Raw genomic sequence first — 25,937 nt, 5'->3', positions numbered from 1 at the left:
ACTTACTTGTATATTTTTACAAAGAATTATAAAACATATATAAGATGCTGAAAAACCTATTTAACCTTTGAAGTTTTTTTTTAACTTCTAGACAGCATCTTGAAAAACATTTAAGAATAAAAACCATAGACTCTGTAAAGTACAAAAATGTACACTTCTGCACAGCTTCTGTGCTTTAGCTGTTTGATTTCTTTATATACATATATAATAATTTGTGCTTCAAATGACAACTTTAGTAAAACTTATAAAGTTAATTTATATGAGGCAACTATGCAAAAAGATTTGGGCATAGCAAGAAACAAACTAAATATAAACTTTAATTTTAAAAAAAACTATACCAATTTTCAACGAGGCTACCTCAGGGTAGGTGCTTCAGTATTTTAGTTTACTCAACTAATGCCAAATCTGAACAACTAAATATGAAAATCATTAATTCCTCCAATTCTTAAAATTATTTTAAAGACTGTGCATAATGGAGCAACGTGCACTCATTTCAAAGAAAGTCTTCATTAATATTTTCAGTTCTTCTTTGTGAGTTCCCAGCAAGGATGATCTTCTTCCAGTTTCTAGCAAACAAACAAACACACCGGCTTAGTTTATGGATTATCACATTTACATGTAGTAGATATTTGGATCCGCTTACTATTTATGTTGCCCTAACTTGGATGGGTCAGCCCTAGTTAGTATTTGGATGGAAGACCAGCAAGGAGGTCCAGGGTCCCTCTACACAGAGGCAGGCAACAGCAAACCATCTTTGTTCATCTCCTGCCTTGAAAATCCTACAGGTAACCATAAGCTGGCTAGGACTTGGCAGCAGTTTCCACTTCCACTACTTATTTATTTCATTTACATTCTGCCTTTCTCACTGAGACTCAAAGTGGATCACAACTTTAAACAGTAAGAAGAGAAATACATACAACCAACAAAATTAGAAGAAAATGCAAAAATGCAGACTTTGCTATAACTGCCAACCAATTTAGTCTGCTGCATGGCTAGGGTTGCCAACCTCCACGGTTTGGCAGGGGTCCCCTGCTTTTTTGGGGGCTTCTACCCATTGGTGGCCAGCTGGCCGCTGGGGGAAGCCCCCCCAAACCCCAGCACCTGCCGCCACCCCTCTCCCTTCTCTCTTGAGAGAGAGGAGGGAGAGGGGTGGCTGCGGGGCAGCCGACTGGGTGTGTAGAAATGCCGGCTCCCTGCAGTTAAAGGGGCCCCTTTAACTGCAGGGAGCCAGCGTTTCCACATGCCAGATCTTCGCGGAGGTCAGACACGTGGGGAAATGCCGGCTCCCTGCAGTTAAAAGGGCCCCTTTAACTGCAGGGAGCCAGCGCCCCTGTAGGGCAGGCGGGTAGGGACATCCCCAACATGATGTCATCACATTGGGATGCCCTGCCCCCTCCAGGAACACCCCCCAAAGTCCCCCACTGGGGGGGGGAAGATAGGACTTGGCAACCCTATGCACTGCTGTATATATCTCTGATTTTTACAGTAGCTAATAATCAATATATGGAAAAGTGATGTATTACTACTAAATCGAACCACTGCCAGTAACCTTATACTCTCTTTCTCCATGGCAGTAAAAATATGGAACAAAATTATTATTTTAAAATGTCTGCCGCCTGTCAGCCAAAGAGGACCTCAAAGACACTTCAAAAGGGGAAAGAAAGAAAAACAATGTGATTGTCTAAAGTATCACAGTAGCTGTTTAAAAACACTGTGAGTTGTGTATTGTGATGGGTTAAGCCTTCTCAGGCTTGCCTGCAATACATGGCTTGTGTTATCCTAAATCTGCTTATAAGCTCCTAAGGTGGTGCAGAAGCCCCTGACTTGAAAAGTGTTCACAACCCAACACAGTGGCTAGTCCAAACTGCTGCTGCAACAAGCAATGAGGCTATCCAATCAGTCATCAGCTGGCTGGGGAAGAAGAGTATTTCTCCCTTCTGTCCCCTCCCTGTAGTTCCTAGGATCCTGACATTAGGATTTCAGCTGCCCTGGAAGCAGTATGTTCTGGGTACCTCAGTCACAGACAAACAGTGCAAAGCAACCTTTGTTCCCCCCAGGCATCCTTCATGATAGCAGCAGCTCAGGGCTCTTTTTGTAGCAGGAACTCCTTTGCATATTAGGTGACACACCCCTAAGTGTAGCCAATCCTCCAAGAGCTTACACAGCTCTTCTTACAGGGGCTACTGTAAGATCTTGGAGGATTGGCTACACTAGGGGTGTGTCACCTAATATGCAAAGGAGTTCCTGCCAGAAAAAGAGCCCTGCAACGGGGATTGGGTGGGGGAAAAAGTACTGAGGGCGAAAAAGTCATCTTTGTTCATTTTGCAGTGCAGATGAGCATCAACATGCTGCTGAAATTCAAACTGAATGTCCAAGAAGTGCAAACTTTTAGCATCTCTTTTAACTGTAACCAAAGAATTCTGTTAAGAAAGTAAATAGTTGCTTGGGCTGTTTTCACAAGTTTTTTCCCCACTAGCTTGCACAGAAGTTCATGCAGTGCTGTAATGGACAGCTTCTATTGCCATTCTCAAAATTCTGATTGGCTAAGAAGTTATGCAAGTTTTCACAAGATTTTGTGTAAACAACAGAATATTGCAGGATTTAGTTTCATTTTTGTGAAGCAACACTCTAAAAAGAATTCTTCTGACTGGAAGGTATCAGCTACATGTGAAGCAACACCTTTAGATCCAATTCATCATCCTTTGTGCAACAACAAAGAAAATTTATCATCAAACTTACTATGTATGTTTGAATAAATCTTAGAAAAAAACAAATATACAATACCTTAAATAAGCTTTGTGTCCCCACTCCTAAAAGTTTTTGAAAATTTCTAAGTCTCTAGCAGATACAGGAGGCGTTTTGTTCCAGTCATCTTCAGGATAAGCTTCAAAATTAGATGTATCACCATCATTTGATACCTTCGGCACTATAGGAGGCTGAGTAAGAAAAAAATACCCTGAATAAATTACACTTAAAACTCCATTGTGAGGCTGACCCTAGAGATTTTGCTATAGGACAGGACATAACATCAGCTCAAGCTGCTTTGTCTTTAGATGTCTTAATTGTATCAATGACTTCTGAATCTGTCTTGTCACTCAGTTAATAAAATGGATTTTGCAACAATTCATTGAGGATGTTCCTAGTTGTAGTGTAAGCAACTGGCCTGAATTTGCCTGTAACTTAAAAGATTATCTTCACAAGCCTTTTATACAGCATAAAAGGTACCCATTAAATGAGATGTCTAGAATTATGTAAATCATAGCAAAGGGCTCAAATGAAAAAAAAAATGCAATTCACCTTTAACTTTCTTTGAGGTACAGCATCCCAGTCTATAGATCTGAACCATCGGTGCCTCTTCACATCATCTGCTCCATTCTGTCAGGGAAAATATGTATATGGATTTATTTACATATCAGGAAGTTGCCATTTATATTACCCAAAGCAAAAAGCTATCCTCCTATAAGCCTTGGTGACTCAATCTGATTTTTTCATCTGTGAAAAATGGCCTTTTCAGTTCATATTCAAATTAACCCAGGTTTTTTTGGCAATACCTTGAATACCTGATTTCCCTATGGTGTCTTTGTTCCAAAGATGGATTCCATTTATTTCAAATTACACTGCACAACCCAGGTTGTTTTTTTTAGAGAGCAAGTAATATAACCATGTAAGAATTGGAAGATACTTCTGCTGCTGGACAAACACTCCTGTGTTCAGTCCCAAACCAATCAACATTTGAAAATACTTGATGGGCACAGGCACTGATTGGGGAAGCTGATAAAATTAACTGACACTACTCCTAGTAGTAGTCATGCTTGAGAATCCAGAAACAGTAATTGGTGGGAAAGGTAAGCTTGTCCTCTGTTTAAAGAGTAATCCTCTGTGGCTGATTACTATCCCTTCCCTTTTAAGAAAAATATAAGGGCTGTGGCAGCAGGCATTTTTGCAAGCCATGGTGAGTATAGATCAAAGGTATATCATTGGCTCAGAATATAGGCCATAATATTGACCTAGAACAATGGGACCAAATGTGGAATAACAGCATAAAAATTACAAAAGCTATACCCTATAAGGAAAATGTGTATAAAATGTACTATAGATGGTATATAACACCAGAAAGGTTAGCGAAATATGATAGTAAATGCTCAAATAAGTGTTGGAAATGTGAAAAGAAGGTGGGCTCGTTTTATCGTATGTGGTGGCACTGTGAAATGAGTAAAAAATATTGGGCATGGATGCATGAATTATTGCAAAAAGTGCTAGGTACGGCCATTCCATTTACACCTGAAGTGTTATTATTAAATATTTTGCCGAAAGATTTTAGTAAGGATGACTGTTACCTTATTGTATATTTGACTACTTCCGCTAGAATTTTATATGCTAAATATTGGAAGACATCTGAGACAGCTACGAAACAAGAATTTATAAACAAAGCTTTGAAATGGACAAATTGACTTTATTGATGAAGGGACAAATTGACTTTATTGATGAAGGGACTCTGCATTCTAGAATACTTGGTCATGATTTTATAGCTGGTATAATAACTATATAAAGGTAGAAATAAATAAATGAAAAAGTCCAAGAAAACAAAGTTCATATAACCCAATAAGGCAGAAACTTAATGATATTTACTCATAGTATATAGTTGTAGAAAATAATGTTTGTATTTAGGCAGAAGAAATATAATAACTATGAAGATTTATTACCCCCATCAATGTCAATGTTTTGTATGTATGTGTTAATGTTTGTATGTTAAGTTTGTATTGTTTTGTGATGGAAAAACTTAATAAAATTCTGCCCTTAGGGGCAGTTAAAAAAAAAGTATATCATCATTACACGAGTGTTAATTTTAGCTGTTCTAGGTTCTGGAAGTCAGTGCCAATGGCATTGTAAACTCAAATATTAAGATCAAGTGACAACACTGCTTCCTCAGGAAAAACAAGAAATAATTCAAAATAGAATTGTATTTTTGTTGCCAAATAGAAGGATTTCTAGAAATTCCAAAATATCAGTCAAGGAGCCCATGTCACTACAATCTGAATACACCACACTCATTTTGTTCTACATACTGAAAGTATGGCAGTGCTCAACGTTTATCAGATGCAAAGGTCATTTACAAAGAGTTCAGATTACAAATACCACGTCTTTCCCATAATTAGAATGATATATAATATCAAATACCTATGTTTTTTCTTGAAGCCTAATGTATTAGATTTTGGTCTCAAAATAATTTGCCAGACTGAAAGAAAATCATACATGTCTGTAATGATTTGAATCAACAGATTAAGGCCTGTCTTTAATATTTAAAATTTACCTTCATGTTCCCTAGCCGTCTTGTTCTGTCAACCACAAGCAGCTTTTTAATAAGGTCCCTGTACAAATGGGAAAATATTAGTTATATTCAAACCTAATATATTTAACATAGCCGCCTGGACAGACACTGTCACACTAAAATACATTGTATAGGTTTTTACCTCCAAAGGCCAAGTTTACTGGAATTTTAACGACAATAATGAGAACCAAGAACAATATTCACCTTTCAGCTCTGTGATTAATAATTGAATTTCAACCACATGACTTAACATGTTCTGAGTTCTTCACAAATCTATGCAAGCCGGTCTGTCAACAATCTAATTTAATTAATTGGCCCACTGATTATACTCAGATGTCACAGTAAACCACACCACAGTTCATAAAATACGATTTGATTAAATTCTAGTTAAGTGTCTAAATGCACACTACCCAAAATATGGATAGTAGGCAGATGCTAAAACTAGAATTCTAAACCACGGCTTGGGCTTGTTAACTCTGGTTACAGCAACTGTAGTTGATCATGACATTTCAGTGCAGAAGTCAGTTTGTTCAGTAGCACCATCTCTCTATGAGATGGATCCAACCAGCTTTTCCACTGACAAAAAAGGGAGGAGAAAGTCCCCTCTGATCACCAAAAAAGGCTATGCTGGAGATCAGTAGGCCTGTGCATACAAAAGGGTTGCATGGCAGGAGTTGGGCTAAGAAGGGGCAGTGAGTGACAAAAGTAGCTGAACTCAACCCTCCATCTTCAGCATACCGGTATGGACATACAGGACAACAGAAAAGCTTTCAGCTGCAGCTATATACAGCTTTCTTGGGACTCTGCTTCCCATCACTTTTTCTCCATGCCTCATCCCACTAGTGATGATTAAAAAAAATCAGAGGTACAGGAAGTCAGTGGAATAGATATTCATTATTTATTTTAATGTACAAAATTTATAGACAAGTAAGAGGAGGCAACACTCTTAGTGAAGAACAAGGAGGAGCAGATCATGTGGTTTGCATATGGTACACTACCCGGTTTGTGCAAACGTGGTTTAAACAAACCAGGCTACTGTAATGTCTGAAAGCAGCTGTTAGGCTTGCCAGCCTCCAGGTGGGGCCTGGAGATCTCTCGTTTTTACAACTGATCTCCAGCTGAAAGAGATCAGCTCCCCTGGAGAAAATGGCTGCCTAGAAGGGTGGACTCTATGGCACTGTACCCTGCTGAGGCCCCTTCCCTCCCCAAGCCCCGCCCCTCTCCTGGATCCACCCCCAAAGTCTCCAGGTATTTTCCAACCCAGACCTGGCAACCCTAGCAGCTATAGGAAGCAATATCACAGTAAAAAAACAGTTTCTACTATTTATTTTATAAAATTAGATACAGTTATATCATTTTTCAGTGACACACAATTCTAAGTTATCGCTGTCATTACTACTTTAAATAAAAGCAACTGAAGTTATCGTTGTCATTACTACTTTATCTAAGTTAAATTATCGTTGTCATTACTACTTTAAATAAAAGCAACTGAAGAACCCAGTTGAAACAGACTTTTATTTTCATTTTTGCTCTCAATATTGCTGAAAGGTTTCTTGAATAAAAGCTGTTTTAATATGCTTTCAGCTAGTCTACTGAAATTCTGTTTTTGCAGTTTTTGAACAAACTCACAATCTCAAGAAACCTCTTGAAACACAGGAGCAAAGGAGCTGAGCATTTCCTGAGCTTGTTAACCAAGCCTGATGAAGCTCCTTGATTGGAGTTAAAGCTTAGACAGAATTTCTTTATATACTCTCGGTAAGACCTTTATTCAAGCCAATGCACTTACTTTACATATAAATCCAAATGTCTTGGGAAATCTATTTTGCCAGCAAGTATCTTCTGATATATCCCAAATGGGTTATCATCGAAGAATGGAGGAAATCTGTTCAGAGGGGAACACACAACAAAATACAGCTGGGTCTGAGAAGCACAATGCAAGCAACATTACCAAGAATTTACTATCTGCTCTTCAAATATTAGGCTTTTCATGCAGCTCTACACCTACTGAAGGAAACGTCGGTGACATGTGAAGTTACTGAATACTTCACCAGTTCCACAGAAACAGAGGAACAACTTTCCTAAAATAATCTTTCAACAGATACAAAATTGCTTTGTGAAACAATTATATAGGTCTTTAAAACTTCACAAAAAAGAGACATAATTTATACATTTTTTTTTCCTATTCTGCTTTTCTGGCTTACTCTACTTAGATGCTTGCCAAACCAGCTCCCTTCCCGACATAGGCTCTGCAGTTCACTTATTCTGCAGCTGCAAAGCAAAGGTCAGAGGAAAGACATTGTGGAAGAACCACTGCTAGGTGGTCACTCTACTAACCTTTCTTTTAAACATGTAATTTCAACTTCATACATAAACTGTTCATAGCCTTGCAAATAAAGCAGGACAATCTGCAAGGACTTACAGGGGGATCTCATTTTCCCCTCCCCACTCTTTTTTTTCTTTTTCTTCCCTAAAAGCCCACACAGCTTCTTCCTTTCCCTGTTTCTTTCTCTCCTTCCCATGCATCAGCCAACCTTTTATCTGTCCTCCATTGTCAGCTACATTTATTTATACTCCATTTTTTCCCTCCCCAGTGGGGTCCCAAAGCAACTTACATCATTTTCCTCTCCTGCATTTTATCCCCATAACAACCCAGTGATATAGGTTAGGCTGAAAGAGAATGACTAGCCTAAGGTCACCTGGTGAGCTTTCATGGTAGAGTGGGGATTCAAACCTGGGTTTGAAACTTTGTTACAGACTTCTGGTTTATGGCGACATGCTGGCGAACACACCTTCCAGACCTCCCGGGGGTGCGATCTGTGCGCTAGCAGTTAGGAGGGGAGGCAACTGTTTGCCACCACCAGTGTTCCCTCTAAGCTGAATTATTGTGAGGTGGCTCACAGTTTTTTAGCCTCCGGCTCACACATTTTCACCTTAGCTCAGGAAGGGTGGCTCCAGAGCAAATTAATTTATGCCGTAGCCAAATCGCTTGCTCACCACATTAATGCCAGTGGCTCACACAGTAGAATTTTTGCTCACAAGACTCCACAGCTTAGAGGGAGCATTGCCCCCCCCGGAGCCCTTGAGAAAGGCTCCTAGCCATAGGGCTTTTGAAGGGTGACCTCTTCGCCAGTGTGTTGCTGGGGAATTGAGGCACTCTTCTGCCTTGACGGTCCTGCTGCTATGTGTCCAAATGGAACTAGAGCTGATGACCAGGACAAGCGTCAGAGATCGAGCGTTTTAAATGGACTTTAAGCGAGGTCTTATGACCAACAAAGAACAGTGAGTTGAATAAAAGCGAAATGCCAGTAATTTAAAAAGAAAGCCCTCCCCTGGAAACGGTGAGAAAAGCAAGCAGGGGAGGGGCCCCTCCCACACGCATAAACTAAAAAGCGATTTAACAAGGGGGGAGTGGAAGTTAAAGCATTGAAATCTGTTTTAAGAAACTTACCAGAGCATGGATAAGCATATGGGCGAATGTCAGAGACTTTAGCAAGTTTATACAAAAGTAAACAATCCATAAATGTGGCATGGAAAAAAGCGGAGAGAGAAAAACAAGCAAAAGTGAAACCACCAGGGAGCATGAGCCCACGGCTGGAAGAGACCACTGAGTTCTCTAAGCTTTTGGCGGACTCTTTGCACCCTCTACTGGATCAGATGACTAACATCAATCAACAGCTGACAACTTTAAACCAGAACTTTGCAGCTCAGCAGCTCCAACTGTCTGAAACTACAAAAAAGATGGAGCAAACAGCTGAGAAAGTAAAGGAAATGGATGCCAACTCTAAAAAAGTTAAGAAAAAGGTGCAAATGCTGGAAAAGAAGCACGCTTCGGATGAATTTCAACTTTTACAATTGCAAATGGAGAACGCTAACCTGTTCCTCTGGTTCCAAGGGGTCCCTAAATCCAAAGATGAGAATCTAAAACAACTTTTGAGCGAGGGATTAGCTCCAGTTACAGATTTAAAAGCGGAATACCTTATAAGCAAAATGGACGTGGTCTACAGGGCCTATTCCGTTTATATATATATTAAAAAATCTGCCTGGAGAGATAGTGGTGAGATTCTCGAAGAGACACGTGAGGGATTTAATCCTGAAAGCGACTACAGGAACACCCCTGAAAATGGGAGGTGTCCCATTTGAAATAAGGAAGAAGAGGAAGAAGTACAAATACTTAATCCTCTTTCTACAAACAAACAGCATTTCATACAGATGGCTGACCCCTGAAGGCGTCATTTTCAAACTACAGGATAAAAAAGAAAAAAAATTGACTCTGTTTCCAAAGCACGTGAGTTTATGAGACTGCAACTGGGTGAGCCAGAAGAGGACTCCAAAGAAGATGACAGCAAACTTGGTGACGAAATGGACTCAGTGTCTTCCGACAAGGACTCTGCTTCAGAAAAGGGGGCGGCTGCCCCTAAATGAGAATACCAATTGAGGATTAGAAAAGATAAAGCAAAGTGAAGGCTGAAGAACTCTGAATGGTGCCTTAAAGCATTTGTTGTAAATGATGTTCTTGGGGTTGTCTTTAAACAGTTAAAAAATTGTAAAAATGGTTAAAAAGATAAATAATTTAGCTTAATCGACTATGTTCAATGTAATACTAGCATTTTAGATTAACACTTATATAAACTGTTGTAATGATCTCCTATACTTGGGGTTTTAGTTATTAGTGGTTTTCTTTCCGTTCTCCCTAGATGTAGAAGACCCTTTCCCTTTTTTTCGTTGCAGCTTGTAGAAAATGCAATTAAAAATCCCCTCTGGGGGGCATAAAAAAAGAAACTTTGTTACAGCACACTGGTTTTCATGGAATCAATGGGTAGTAGACCTGCTGTTTGAACTTAAAAGCTAGGCCTACTGCAGTGGATTTTAAATTTTGGGGGTGGGGGTTAAAGCGCTGGGGAGCTCTCTAGTCCACCCTTACAGGTTTTCCTTTGGACTCCCTCTGAGCCCATGAGGCCTTGCAGTGAGGACAAACCAACTCAGAGTTTACCAGTTGCTATCCTTTAGACAGTTTATCTCTCTGGTCCCTAGCATTATGTTTTATGGCATACAGCGCCTGATAAAATGTCATTTATGTCAGATATGGCTCTCCTAACAAATGAGTTTGACGCCACTGCTTTAAACTTTATTTGGTCACGATTTTCAATGGACAGTCTACCACCCATTGAAATAATAGCCCTTTAAAGCTTAATGAGCCAACGTGCCACCTGAAAAATAGCAGAAAGGTCTTCCAACACAATTCCAGATATTTCCTGTGTTATTGGGAGTGAAACATTCAAATCAGGAAATATCAGGACAGCCTTTCACTGTATTGTATACTGATAATCCAGTCCAATTCCAGAAACACTGTGTACTTCACAGGGTCAGCAATATCTGACTGCACACTTGTAACTGCAATCCAAAGACATCCTTTAGCATTGCAGCTAAAGCACTGCATAGGGTTTTGTTTCGTTGTTGTTCAGCTACAGCTCAATGTACTGTCAACTTTCCTGAATGGGAGGAAGTTGCTTCTGAAAAATGGGAAAAATCATACAATATGTGTGGAACCCACAGTATGGTCCCTTGAAGTAGCCCCTACATCTTCAGTCATAAAAATAGCACCTTCCAAATGTAACATAAATTTCTGAACTATGTGTATTCCAGCTATCAATGTGTGTTCCTGCTATCAATAAATACAACATTGGGATGAATCAGTACACAGCACTAAACAGTCACATATTATTTATTTATATCTGGTCTTTCTCACCAATGGAGACCCAAAGCAGTTCACGCTGTTCTCAGCTAACATTATTCTCCTCCATTTTATCTATATAATTTTTATTTTTATTTTCTACATAAATCCTACAAAACTACACACTAACTAAAATTACAGCTATACAATGACCATATATGATAATAATTATTATCTTAAGTCAAAGCTTTTCTCTTATTCAGTTTAAGAATAAAAATTATATTCTATTATTTTGATATGCAAAATTTAAAATTATTGACAATGCAAGATTATGTAATGTAATATAAACATTTCTTCTAAAGTTTAAGCAATTTTCTGTCTTTCCTTCCTCTCTTCTTGCTTTTATTGTCCCGGGGTGGTTTGGGTGCTGCCGCTCCCAATTCTGATTCTACTTCTGAGCTGCCATCTGGGGACGTTTCGTGGCTTTCCAAGCCATGCGAACTGTCCAATTCTCCTTCTTCTTCTGGGTTCTTTGTATCCTTTTTGGGTTCCTGATGTCTTTCCAAAAACTGCTTTACTTTGGTAAAAGAGTAAATCTTTTCTTTTTTTGCCTTTGTGGTTGAACATCAAGCCTTCAGGTAGTATCCATCGGTAGGTAGTGGAATTTTCCCGTAAATAGGTGGTTAAATTCTTGTATTGTTTTCTCTTCTTCCTTTAGTCCAGGGAAGGAAAGGGGGTGGGGATGGAAAAGACATTTTGGCAGCTTGCTGACAATTGTTTTCTCTTCTTCCTCATCTCAAATGGAACGTCTTTTAGTATTCTGATGTCTTCTTTGCTTTTCAGTGTAGTCCCAGATGTTGCTTTCAATATTGCATCTCTTATAGATCTCTTAGAGAATCTGACGTATATTTCACCAGGCAGGATTTTTTTCTTAATAAATTCTGAATATGTCTGATAGATCATATCCATTTCGCTTTGTAATACTTCCGCCTTGATGCCTGTCACTGGTGTAAGTGCTTCAGTAAGGATTTTTCAGATTCTCAGATTTATCTTCTGGTACACCTTGAAATCTCAACACGTATGAAGATTTTTCCATTTATAGCTGCAAAAGTTGAGTTTTATCTGAAGATCTTTCTTTTTCCACAACTTCCAGTCTTTGATCAATTGCTTTAGTCTTGTTTTCAACTTCTTCTGTTCTTTTATTGGATTCTTTTAGCTGTTTTTGTAAAGACTCCAAGGTCTTGCCGATGTTAGTCATCTGAGCCACCAGAGGTCGCAATGCAGTATCCAGCATGCCTGCAAAGTCAAAGTTCACTTCCGGTTTAGAAACTGGATGTGTTGAGCTGGCAGCTCCTTGTTGAAGCTTCACTTTCACCGCTGTCTTTTCAGCCCGATAAGACATTGTTTATGTTTTGTAAAAGTTCACTTAAGTCTTTAGAAGTTTATTCACTCTAAATGCCTTAACAGTCTGGCATTGTACTGATTAAAATCAGCCATCCACTCAGCCGCCACCACTTTCTGCCCCCTCGAGTGCTTTTAAATTTTTGCTATTTTCAAGGGGTGGGTGGCTTCCCCCCTCCGCTTTTTCTTGGGGGCACCCGGGCTGGCATCTTACTCACGCTCCGCTTCATCAGGTAAGAGAAAGTCTTTTTGTTTTTGCCGGGTCAGTTGCTTGCTGGTCCGGTATGCTCATCTCATGCCCAGAATGGTACTGCAGAGGCTGGGACCTATAGGGGCAGGGGAGAGCCTTGATCCTTTGGCCTTGGTCTTGGGAGAGGCACCCCCAGTGCCCCAGGCTGAGAGCCCCCTACAAGGGCTCTGGGGGGGAGTCCGGAACCAGCCAGACCCCCTCCCTGCCGCTGGGTCATGGGCCACTCTCTCCAGATCTTCAAAGAAGTGTGCCCACCATCAACGCACCGAAACTGGAGGTCCTCACCTCCATTTTATCCTCAGAACAACCCTATGAGGTAGGTTAGGCTGAGAGTGTGTTTAAAAAAAATCAAAATTCAGTCAGGATACAGTTGTCAGGCTCTTTGCACAAAAAACAAATAAACTCCTACAGACTAACTAATACTTTAAAGTTCTCCTCTTTAGCTTGGTCATGCATAAAATTTAGACCTAGAGAAAATATCACTCCTTAATTACCATCTCCACACATCTGTCATCTTGGCAAAGATCCAAGTGAAATGGGGTTGTCTCATTGCCTAACAACTTCTTAAAGTTATAGGGGCTAAAGGCATCATCACCCCACAACTACAACCAATCAGATTAATCCTTTCACTGTACATTAGCACTTGACATTTCTGTTAATACAAAATCTCCCACCTGAACCCAACTCCTCACTTCTCCTCAGAATCAAGATGACTTTGCACAGAGATAAGACAGACCTAAAGGCCCACAGGTGATACCACTACTCTTCTATAAGAAAGCAAGTTCTAACTATTAACCCTTACTGACCATGGAAGGGGGGGAATTAGCTGTTACTTACATGGTGTTAAAGTAACAGCCTCATGACATAGGATATTCTATTGCTGCAGGAGTTGAAATATGCCATCTTGTGTGTTGAAAACAGCACACTTTATAACCAGTCTCCTATTTATAGTCTGACATTCAGTTGTCATTCATAATTAGATAGTGATCCAAATATCAGGCATATTTCTCTAACAGATGGCCTACAGCTTGTGGGAGGTACTCTTTATGCAGAGTGTTTACTAAGGCAAACTGTTCCCTGATTGCCTTTCACAGCCTTAGCAGCCTGTAAGAGCAACAGGTCCAGCCCTTCCATGAAGGCAGGGTTAAGATGACTGTTTCAGGAAGCAGATTGCAGAGAACAGCAGACTGGATATGGCGAAGGTACCAGAAATAAAAAATTAATTAATTAAATATTAGGGTTTTTTTTGTCCTCTGTGCACACATGAACAGGGAACGTGTCAGTCATCAAACATGTGCTACATGGGAAGTTTAAAACAGTTACATATGACCAGCCACTCACTTTTCTGAGACACAGAGAGAGAGGGTCCTACATAGGGTGCCACCACAGAGAACAGCTCACCGTCACCACTTGCCCCATTTCTCAGACTAGCTATCAATGGCATGCTCTCAGAGGGTCCCATAGTTGTAGACACCATAGCTGAAAGCCAAGAGCATTGCTTTTTTAAAAAAATTGTACATTTAAATGTATGAATGGCGGTTTAAAGGCATTCAACACCAGAGTAACTGAGGTGTTTGTTTGTCCAGTAAGAAGCAGGGGTAAGCATGATGGAGGTGGAAACCTTTATGGTATGGATAACTACCACTGCTACTTGCAATGTTCTAGCCCACTGGTTTTAGTTAACAGTGCTGCTGAGACCAGCTACTAACCTGATTCTAAGTACTTCAGGAGAACTTCCCAGCCATGAGCGCCAGGCTAGTACCCTGATATAGCCACCTTGCAGTAGTTCTCTCTGTTCCCCAAGAGGAGGATGAAGACAATATGCCCATCCACTCCAGTCAGAACCCTAACAGCAGCAGTAGGGTGATCTAGTCACAGAAGTCCAAAACATCAGGATGGAACTACTGCCAAGTGGAGATGTTCTCTCCATATCCCAGGTACAGAGGTAGTGTGTCCATATGCTTGGAAGCACCAATAGTAGCGGCCAGGCTCATTTGCTCAGTAAGACAGAGAGAAAAAATCTCTAGCTCAAAGAATGGGTCAGAAGCAGGATGCCATATAAGTATAATCTATTATATATTCATACATACATTGTACAGGCAATAAAAACTAGGGCTTGTTCTAATCAACAGCTTCCTTTGATTTGAATTTGGAAAGGCATGTTTATGTTTCATTTATGCAAGACGATGATATAGGGATACACTACTTTCCTGGATTTGAGGAAGTCTGTTATATTTGCTTAGCCAAATATTTTCAGTGGTATGTCAACAGGACTACTGCTAGTGTAAAATAGTTAAACTTTGATCACACAGACACATAATCAGATATTAAAAGTTTGCATGTAACCTCCAATTACAGATATGGGTCAACTACTTCCTTTATTGACTACTATTACATTTATTTAGGACTGGCAGTATTGTTAGATATATTTATTTATTTGATTTTTATACTGCCCTCTTCCCACTGGGGCTCAGGGCAGTTTACAACAGTTTATAAATACAATTCAGTAAATACATATATGTGTGTGTGTGTGTGTGTACACGCACAGATTAAAATGTAAAAACAATAAACCAGCACTAAACACAACTAATCAGATAGCATTAGACATTATACATCCTCCCCTAGGGGAGGAGATGGGGGAGGCCAGGCTTGATGGCAGATCATTGCTGCCCTGAACCATAGGCCTGGCAGAACATTTCTGACAGTTTATGTGCACCTTGACTGGGACAACTTTAGGATATCTGTTTCTTATAACAGGCTAGATTGTATTGCTTAAAAAACAAGGTTTGATTAAAATTTGGTTTAATGGGTCGTCAATCAATTTCACTGAAGCGTCTTCCATAAAACAGAGGAAGTGATTAAAGAACATCAGTGTACAGCACAGGTCCCCAAACTTGTTGAGCTTGTGGGCTCCCATGTTTAGATAACGGAGTGTAATGAGGTGTTAATTGTACTCCAGGAAGGTTTGCAGTGTCTAGTGCAGGGGTGTCAAACATGTGGCCTGCGGGCTGGATCCAGCCCCTGCAAGCCTCCAATATGGCCCGAGAGCAGATAACTCTGTGCTGCTTCCTGTTTATAACATCGCAGGTCCTTTCCCCTAGTCTCTCCTATTTCCTGCTTCAGAGGAGAGAAAGAAAGCCTTCCCTCCATTGGCTGAGGGTTCCTCTCCCCCACACATATTACTCAGTGGCCATTATTATGCATTTAAGGCCAGACAGAACTTTGTGTTAATTTTTATTATAATTGGGGGTGGCATTGTATTATTTTTTTAGCCAATATCAATTATATATCTTCTTTATAACTAGGATCAATTTGATCCCAATATCAGATTAGTGCATTTTACAAGTACAAAAAGAATAACATATGTAAAATATGTATATTGTATGAGAAGAAATAAGGGAACATATATTTTAGAGTTTTAGAAGATGACAAACAAGCAATCTTGCTCATGTAACTATCAAGAAAATATTAGAGAAGGCATTTACTTGCAAATCTCAGTTGTACTTTGCACTCAAACAATTATTTGTACAATCCATTTAATTCAAGTCTTCTAGCAAGGAAGCAAATAAAACAGTCTACATTATTCTGAGAATGCTGCCATCTACTGGAGTAAAAACCTTTTCCAAAATTAGGCTTACAGGACAGAGAGAATTGAGTCACAGGAAAAAAGGCAAAAAAAATCTCTTTGTTAATGTGCAAAACATGGTTTTAATTTCAAAGTGCTCCACTAGAAATGTTGATAAAACCATCAAGGATCTACCACACATTGTATATGAGCCTAATGTGACAGGAAGACAGTATGTCTCATTAGAAACACAATGGTGTAAATACACTATGGTGGGGAAGTCTTCTCCTGAAAGGTGATGTAATGGGGTTAGGACTAATGGAGATGAAATCTAGCAAATACAGTATGAATAGGAATACAGCTTTCACAATTTGTTCTAAAACAAACAAAACACACAGCAACAATGGAACCAACCACCTAAAGCAGCTTTCCTTCACTGGAGAATCTTAAGCCAAGGCTGGGCACCCATCTGCCAGCGATGCTCTAGTGTTTGTGTTCTGCACTGAGCAGGGGACAAGACAGCCTATAAAACTCCTTCCAACTCTATGATTCTACCAGTACCATTCTAAGCAGAGTAAGTCCACTGAAGTGGAGGTCTTCCAGTTGCACAATTAGGAATGGCTAGAAACCTTCACATATCATTAGAAATTTTACTGAAGCTATTTGTTCTGTTTTCAAAAGAACATTTGCTTTTATTAAAAAAAAACACCCTACCAGTGGTTAGTGAATGTGCATATATTGTATACAAATGTATACCACAAGACACAATCGTGTGTGTGTGTGTACATATGTATGCATGGTTGTTTGCAGGACACATGTTTGTGTACAGAAATAATGTGATCCATACTAACTTATACAGTTTAATACAATTAAATTTTATTTGGCTTCATTTAAACATGCCACAAAATCTATCTGGGTCAGTGATGCAGTCATGTAATTTTAGTGTTTGGATTTAAGGATATTATGGGGACTCCTAAATGATATCTTCAAATGCAAAGCTGTAGCCTGGCTTGGGGCTCCATTGCTGAGCCTTTAAGCTGGACCCATGGAGCTCTTCCCCAGAGTCAAGCTCTGATGGCACCACTGTATCTCCCTCTCCCCCTCCCCAAAACAAGCATCCCCCCCATGTCTGGGTTAAGGTTAAAGATACTTTTTTCAAAAGATAAAAAGTAAACAAGGCACAATATTAAACTTTCTTCAGCAGCACTGGTAAATTAACTAAGACAGAACATAGTCCAAATAACATCAGCTTAAAAGAAAAAAAGTGCCTTGTTGAACATGGAATTACTGGTACCTCTGGATCGCAATGAATGCTGGTGCTCTTTAAATTGTCCACAGACATGATAGCCATTTATCCATGAACAGATAAATCAATTTAGTGACATGGGCAGGGTCAATGCCACCAGTCTTTCCTATGGAATCAGTACTCTATTGGGAGAGAGGGCACTCATTTTGTAGAAGAGAGTCAGGCCATAAGTCCACTCCATAACTGGTGAGCCTTTTAGGGGTAGCCTCCAGTCACGTGGGAACCACTCATAAATCAACAGCACCTATACTGCTGAATATTTAAAGTGTACCATTTCCATACAAGGAAATCGTTTTTTTAATAAATTCTTCTAATTTTTAAAGGGCAGGCATTCAGGTCGGTTACCTACTTTGATATTAACCTTTCTTTTCCTCCAATACAAAGTATAAAGGAATTTTGAGAGAATTCGCTACAGAATAGGATTTTTTTTCATTGCTGTCCAAACAATGAAAAAATGACAGTATTTGTATTTAAGTCCCCCTTTCCTTCTCTTGAACTTACCCAGACAACATTTCAAATATTAGAATGCCCAGGGCCCACCAATCTACTGCTCTTCCATGACCTTTACTCTGTATGACTTCTGGGGCAAGATATTCTGGGGTCCCACACAGTGTCCATGTCCTAAGGGGGAAAAAAACAGAAGAAACCTGCAATTAACACTGCTGTTCATATTTTTAAGGTATGAATTTCAATCCAAACTTGGCTGTGTACGACATAAAGGGAAATCATAAGAAATGATGTGGGACATCAACATTTATAAACATCAAAGCTACACAGGAATTGCTTGGATATCTTACTAAGGAGGATAGCAATTCTCAGTTAATGTTCCATTGATATGAGAGGACCATCTGCATTCATGGGACTTTGAAATTCCGAACTGTATGTGATAACCATTTATTGGTTAATACTAGGTCCCTCTTTAAAGGACACATATGAAGTACGAAATAGGAAAGATTATCTCCTTAAGCCACAAATTGATAGGCAATGGAACTCCAATTCATCTCAGTAACAACTGCATTGGTTTCATCCCTGTGACTCTGTAAAAGGCAGGTAATACTACCCAACACTGCATATGAGCCATTTATAACTATATGACTGGAATCAATTATCTTTCTGTCCTACTGAAATGCAAGTACTGAATAACTTAACCCAGCCCTCATCAGACCTCAGGTGACTGGACTCCAGGTGACTGGACCTGCAAACTAGGGATCTCCTGCTGCTGTCAAAGGATCAGTCACAGCCAGGGCAGTGAGAACAGGAAAACAGAGGGGATGGCAGAGCCCAAGGTCCTTTAAATAAACAAAGACCTCCTCCCTAGTTCCTTGGCACAGTCCAACAGCACTCTCAGCTGGGCAAACTTCTCTAACTGCTTCCAATCAGCTTTTTGTAACAAAATGTTCAGCTCATCTCCAACTGGCACCACTCTGCCTCTCATGCTCTCTCCCATATACATGCTTTTGGACTTAGATGGCCAAGGCAATTGTTGCTCTCATTTTGGTGGGAGGCACAGAGGAAGCTTGTTGCCTGGTAATAGCCAGACACTCAAATCTTCAGTTATAACTTCTTGAGTTTCTGCCCACTGTAATGCAGACACACAAGACTCTGAGGTGGGAGAAAGCAGGTAAGTGGAACTTGGTGAACAGCTCCAAGGGAAACAAAACCAGTTCGAGGAGTGGGGAAGCACTAAAAGAGGAGTGGAGAAGGGCACTTATAGGCAGAAGTGAAGGGAAACTGAAGTCTAGTATGGCATGTTCAGCATGAGCTTTCATGAGTCAGAGCTTACTTCCTCAGATGCAAAGGAGAAAGGCAGACTTTGATTTTCACGTGCTGTGTATAGTGGAGGGATCAAAGCCTATTAATAGTCCATTTAATTAAGCAAACTTTTAAATAAGAGACTTTCAGCCACATTCCACAATGCAGGCAGTTAAAATGATGTAAATATAAATACAATACACATTTATTTTTTTTCACCCCCTTTTAACCAAGGAGCTAAAGATATGTAGGGATCCCTTCATCCCCTCTTAGGGTTCCCAGGTCCTTATCTGCTGCTGGCGGGGGGATCTGGGGGGCATTCTGGGGGTGGGTGGGGACATTTTTTTTGGTGGTGGGGTTTCCCCTGATGGCCAGGTGGCCAGCAGCAGGCCCAAGCCTGCAATAGCTGGGGAGCCCCCACCCCCACCTGGGGGCTGGCAAGCCTATACCCACTATATCTTTGCAAAGTCAGTTCAAGACTGATCTAAGGTCAACCAGGAGCTGTGCCTGTGATGGAATTTGAATTATCTGAAGCACAGCCACCCAGTACAAGTCATACATTCTGTCTGCTATGCTATGCTGGTTGAAATGTTAATCTAAGGCAGAGATACGAGGACTAATGATGAATATTTCTCAGTGATTTCCTATATAGCCCAAGATCCTAGTTTTATAATGGATTTTTTTTAACCAAAGTAAATGGGCTTTTCAGGATGAGTTTATATTACACTTTAACCAACAAGATTTACTGGACATAAGCTTTTGAGATGCGAAGCTCCCTTGGTCACTTTAAATCAGTGTCCTGTAAATGCATATGCCTCTTCTTCAGAGGCCTGCTTGAGGTGGCTCACATGATGATGAAAATACTGTATTAGATCCCAATAAGTTTGGCTTCTGAAAGTTTGGGTTGGCTCTTAGATCGAAAGAAAATTTGTCAAGGTCTGACTTAACCCAGATTTTTTTTGCACTTGCTAAAAATGGAGACATTAATTCAGTGCAATGGAAAAAATATGTTAAATTAGGATGCAAGCTATATTTAACTATAGCATACTTTCAAGTACCACATGCTAAATAATTAACTAGCATTATAACCTCCCCCACTCCAAAAAACAAGCACAATTCCATGCAACAAAAACAACTTCAATTGGAACATAACACCATCAAACGGTTAGATGGAGAGAGGGTCTGCAGGTCAGTGGTAGAGCATCTGCATGTCAAGCAGGAGGTCCCAGGTTCAATCCCCAGCATCTCCAGTTAAAGAGATCAGTCAACAGGTGATGTGAAAAGCCTCAACCTGAGACCCTGGAGAGCTGCTGCCAGTCTGAGTAGACAATACTACCTTGATGGATCAAGAAGCTGATTCGGTATAAGTCAGTTTCATGTGTGCTCATGTGATGGAAACTCATGTACTATGTGGATATTACAGTATCTTTTTTTTTTAAGATGAGAAAAAATGTCCTGTATCTCCCTGTGAAGAATTATACTTTTATGAAGTTAAACAGCTAATAACAAAGTTATTTTGTATCTCACAACGACTCCACTTCTGGAATATGCAACATACTCAGTATTTAACTACAGTATTGCAACTGAAATATTAACAATGCAAAATTTAATGTAGCTCCTAAAACCTATACCAGAACACATTAAGATACAACAACATGACAGAGATATGTGTTGCATACAAATACATTGATGCAAAGTCTTAGGGTTCAGAATCTACAATTACTATCTGGGGGAAAAACCAACTAATCTGAACCTAATTTACTTTTTTTTAACAACAGGAAGAAAGTATAGTTGTGTATGCAATCATCCTTACCCGGCAATAGCTAATAGAACGACACTGTAGTTGTATTTCATCTGAAAAGGTCTTAATTTTTGAAGTGGAAAAAAACCTCCCATTTTTTCTTAAAACAGAAAACATTAAAAAGAAGAAAAAGCTAGCATGTTTAGGTGAACACTATTGTAAATTTTCAGCTTATGAAATCTAATTAATCACTTAAATTCTTGGGGAAATGTGTTTTTTCCCCTGTCAAACCAAAATAGTGCACTCTAGCACCATCTAGCAGCACTTATGGATATTATTAAATCTACTCTAAAACCATAATTTCAGCTTTGTAAGCTCCTGTGCTAGTCAACCTGATATCACCCCACCCCCATCGCCATGTGAAATAGAAGACTTAGTGTATTGATGTTGCTGTGCACTGTATCTATTTTTTTAAAGAAGTGTTATCATCACTATGTTTAAATCTATTCCATCAAGGGCTCGTCTACTGATTACAACAACCACATGGAGACATTACATGCCAATCTGGTCATTCGAATTGGATATTTATCCTACAACACAAAATGATTTATAAAAACCCCTTCTTGGATATTAAAAGCATAATCTGAAGCAAAAAAGTACATTCCATACACTTGAACAAGCAGTCATAGCAGAATAGTTTAGTTCCTTAAAATCCTGGATTGGATCCAACCAGCTTTTCCTATAGACAATAGGGGATTCCTCCTTTGACCACCAAAAACCTATGCTGGAGGTCATGGGAGCAGCAGGGACTGAATACATTTTTGGAAGGTGTCTATAACAAGGAGGGTAATTGGGTAAGAATGAATGAGAAAGCTTGTTGGATCCAACTCAACTGTTTCAAGCCAGAGACACCCAAGAATTCAGAACCTATGCATGTGCTAGCGAATGATAAGAAAAAAGAAAAATCTGCTGTCCTACAGAATGATGTGCTCTACCACTAAAATTTCTCTCCTTGAGTAAATCACCAATAAAATATGGAACTTAAGCCAAATTAATCAGAAGATGATTACCCTGCAGCACTGTTCCTGAATACATGGGGGAATTTCATGCAAGCACTACTGAGAGTTGTTCACATGGCTACAACTGTATGGATTTGAAGAAGGGCAAATGTGCTTTCAAAAATATGTGCTGATGATCAAATTTAGCTATTGTGGTTGCTATGTAATGGCAGAGCAAGTTTGTCACCTTGTTTTGCTCTTAGTTTTGTTGCCATGTCACTCCATTTTGCCTAGAACAAAGTGCTACTTGTGGTCATCAAACCCACATTCAGTTTGCTTCTATAAAAGACTGATGACAGAAGACTGACAGAGGGACCACAAATCTACTATGTCTAAATTTGGGTGATGGTGGTAAGAGTGTGAAAATGATAACTGTTCTAGGGAAGCTGTTGATCAAACAGAGAACCATAAATATCATGCTAATGCCTTTTTCTAGCTTTAAATTGTTTTCCTTCAGCCATCACGTTTTTAACACAAATATTTTTTTTACCTTGAACAGTTATAACAAATTGCTTAAAAAGCTGGGCATTGTCTGGGGTTTGTGTGCAGTTTCACATTTATTACAAATCTTGTTTGTGCTTGCTGGGACAGTTGCTTGCATTGAAAATTTTGCTGAGAGTTTGTCTTCCCTATGCTGGGTAGTTTCACATTTGCTGAATTGCATGCAGTGTTGCTTCTGCAGACATAATTCTAGCCTGAGCACTGGTAAGAACTTAAGTTCTGCAAATATCCATAGCCTGTTTGAGGGTGAGTGAAGGATTTTCTAAAAGTTTTTGCTGAAGCTTTCAATCAGTTATGCAGAACACAAACTTGCCCCTTAGCATAAAGTACAGAGATAGACCAAACTTGCAACACTGGGCTTTTTTTTCTTTTCTTAGCTCAGTAACAAAATAATCTATTCTGGCAACCTCATTATATTGTATTTGTTAGAACTGGTATCTCTCAAATATAGGATTTTTCCTGTGTTCACAGTAAGATCTGAAGGCAGTTAAAACCTCTGCTAAAGTTCTATTGTCAGGGTTTGCCAACACCCCTTCTATATATTATTATAAATCTCAAGGGCTCATGCAGTGAAGCAAGAGCACAGTTGTATAATCCTCAAATTCCATTTCGTAACTGCTAGGCACAATATTAATTTCTGTTCCAATCTGTTCTCCCCTGAACTCCCCACAAATGATCATTCTCATGGAGGCTTGACATGCTCCATTATTGAATAAAGGGTATAATCTGAAATTTTATACAGTGCTGGAGATCCCAAAAAAGTATCAGGATAATTTCTGATACCATATGATGTTCCCTTTTGCTTGCATATCAGGAATAGTGTACTCATTCAGGTTCCTACTCTTGGGTATACACACCGCAAAGGTGAGAGTGTTCAAAACATCCATTTCTTAAAATAAGATACAGTGATGGAAACAACTGGCTTCAGAAGAATGGAGTTCATGCAGTCTATAATTCTAACTAGCAAACAGAATGAAAGAGAAGGGATTTCACCCCCATGAGACTAAACCAACACACTCAGATCTTAGAGAAACAGGCTGTTTCATTGTAATATATGCAGTACATATACCACAGTGTTGCTGGGGAAGGACAAAACAGCAGCTAGGACTGTGCTTTGAATAGTGAGGCTGTGGGCCTATATTGCTCGAACTCTTGTTTGACCAAAAACCTGGCCTGAGGTCTTGTACAACTTCAAGTGAAAATGGAGCTTACTTACTTAGGCCCAGCTCCCAACTAGACCAACCAACTATAAATCATCAGTGCAGGCAAGATTAGATGATATTCGCTGCAAGAGATCAACTAACTTTTTAAAAGCACTTTGGGATCTTACTGTGGCATCTGGAAGACCCTCTTCTGCAGAGCATGACTTTTGCTGCACTGCTTGATCATCAAGCCCATGATTCAGCTTGGAGCAGTAGTTGAAGTTTATACTCAGGGAGGCAGAGAGGCAGCATAAGGAAATGGGGATGATCCCTAGACTAGCCCAACTTTAAGGCAGCAGGAACCCTAATGGAGTTCATAGGCAGCACTGTGTAGGTACCAATTTGTTCCCATTGTTTGGAAAAGGTTTCATCTCCAGGTGTTCAAGGCTGATGTACCTCTGCTCTGCTGGGTGATGATAGCCTTTTCACGAAGGACTTTATTATATCCCATATTCATGATTCTACAGCATCTGTGGCTTTTCTCTTCCCCTTGAGATGTACAGAAGCAAATCCTCCTCCTCTCAGGGTCTGACCCAGGGAACACATTCAGTGCCAATGCTTCAGCCCCACACACTACAGTGACATAAATGCTGGCACAAAGTTCTCTTCATGATCTATCATCATCAGGTGATAAGAAATCCCATTCTATAGTAGCAGAAGCCACCACATGAAGTGATAACACCTCCCAATCGATATTCTTTCACCCGTGTCAATACCCAGCCTACTATCATGGCCAGACATTGGAAAGCACCAAGCCTTAAAGACATGAATCATATGAAAATGAGATATAAATTCATGTGTCATCAGCAGTCATCATATACCTCATGATATGGAGGCATGCTTGAATCCATGCAGCAACACTCCACAAAACATTTTTGATCCCAAAACGCAAAACTAAAGATAAGGTGACTGAGAAACTGCCATCCAGAAGAGATTTTTTTAAAGCATGATCAGACCGTTGCAGAATGGAGGCTACCTGGCATTCTCCTTTTTAGAGTATGCATTGATTTTCCTACCCAGTAAGAACAATTTTCTCCTGCCTCAGATTAAGCAGCCTAAATGGGTGTGGATTTGTTTTACCCCAGCTTTCAACCAAAACCATTCCCCAAGTTTACAAAACACCTTTCCCCTGTAATCCCCGTTTCCTTATCCTGGGAAAGAGACAACTACTAACGGAAAGGGTGACACCAGTAGAAATGTATTCGAACGGAATAAGTCTGAGCCTATGGCTGAAGGCAGACAATACAAAGGGGGAGGGTTACATTGCTGAAAGTCCTCCTTCACAAGAAACCTGTCCCAAATTAGTATTGCCTAATACCTCTTCCACATCACTATTTACATCTCAGGAGGCTGTATCTCATGCACACAGCCAAGGACTTCCAACTTTCCCCAGTCAGAAGAGGTAATGGCACTACTGGGTACAAAAAAAAGATGAGGAAAGGCAAGGAAGGTCAACTTGCGAACCCTCTTTTGATTATATATCCATCTTCAGATATTCCAACAAGAAGCTCCAAAACAACCAAATATAAATTTTGTCTGCAAAGCAGCTGGTTAAATATCATACTGGACAGATGACAGTACAGGTGAAGACAGCCTGAATTTGCCAGGCCACCATAAACTGCAATAGCTCTGTTGCATGGAATTTTTCAGACATAGTAGCAGCAGATACAAAAGACCTTTCAGTTGCTGTTAATACTGCGGGATTTATAGCCTTCAAAAATTCTCTCATTGCCACAATCTGTCCTTCTCAGCATGAGTCAAGCACCAACTGCTTTATAGTCATCTAGTAAACTGTTTCATTCCCTTCAGCTCTCACGGAAAACAGAGAAACATGCAGTGACAAAAAAGTGAAGGAGCATGCCCAAGAGCTACCATGTCAATAGCCTTACTCAAATAGCTATTCCACAAAGGACAAGAATGCATTCAGACAGATAATCCAGATGCCCTAACCTTATAAAAATGTACTTTATTTTTATATACTAGCTGTCAATTGGTTCCTTCTATTGTGCTGTGCTGAAATGTGGACTTGCTACTTCTCTATACTTCCTTGTACTAAAACAAATCTCCAATTTTATCATGATGGAAAACTACATTGCAGAAAGTCAGTTTAATAAACAGTATTTCTGTGATTAATCTCATTAATCTTTTTATTACCTTCCTT

General features: G+C 39.8%; 1 protein-coding gene across 1 annotated transcript in view; it reads right to left on the bottom strand.

Moving 5' to 3' along the window:
• Nucleotides 1–219: 219 nt before the first annotated feature.
• PRKX (protein kinase, X-linked) overlaps nucleotides 220–25,937 on the bottom strand; it is an 80,392-nt gene continuing 54,674 nt past the window's right edge. Inside the window, exons 4-9 of the mRNA XM_015412935.1 lie at nucleotides 18,024–18,143; nucleotides 7,116–7,211; nucleotides 5,312–5,369; nucleotides 3,298–3,375; nucleotides 2,785–2,936; nucleotides 220–566 (exon numbers count right to left, since the gene is read on the bottom strand). Coding sequence (XP_015268421.1) covers nucleotides 2,811–2,936; nucleotides 3,298–3,375; nucleotides 5,312–5,369; nucleotides 7,116–7,211; nucleotides 18,024–18,143 — 478 coding nt within the window. The 3' untranslated portion in view covers nucleotides 220–566; nucleotides 2,785–2,810. The remainder of the gene's footprint in view (nucleotides 567–2,784; nucleotides 2,937–3,297; nucleotides 3,376–5,311; nucleotides 5,370–7,115; nucleotides 7,212–18,023; nucleotides 18,144–25,937) is intronic.

The sequence above is a fragment of the Gekko japonicus genome, unplaced genomic scaffold, assembly GCF_001447785.1.
Source record: "Gekko japonicus isolate JY-2015 unplaced genomic scaffold, Gekko_japonicus_V1.1 scaffold1702, whole genome shotgun sequence".
Lineage (NCBI taxonomy): Eukaryota > Metazoa > Chordata > Lepidosauria > Squamata > Gekkonidae > Gekko > Gekko japonicus.
This window is presented reverse-complemented; position numbering and strand designations above follow the sequence as displayed.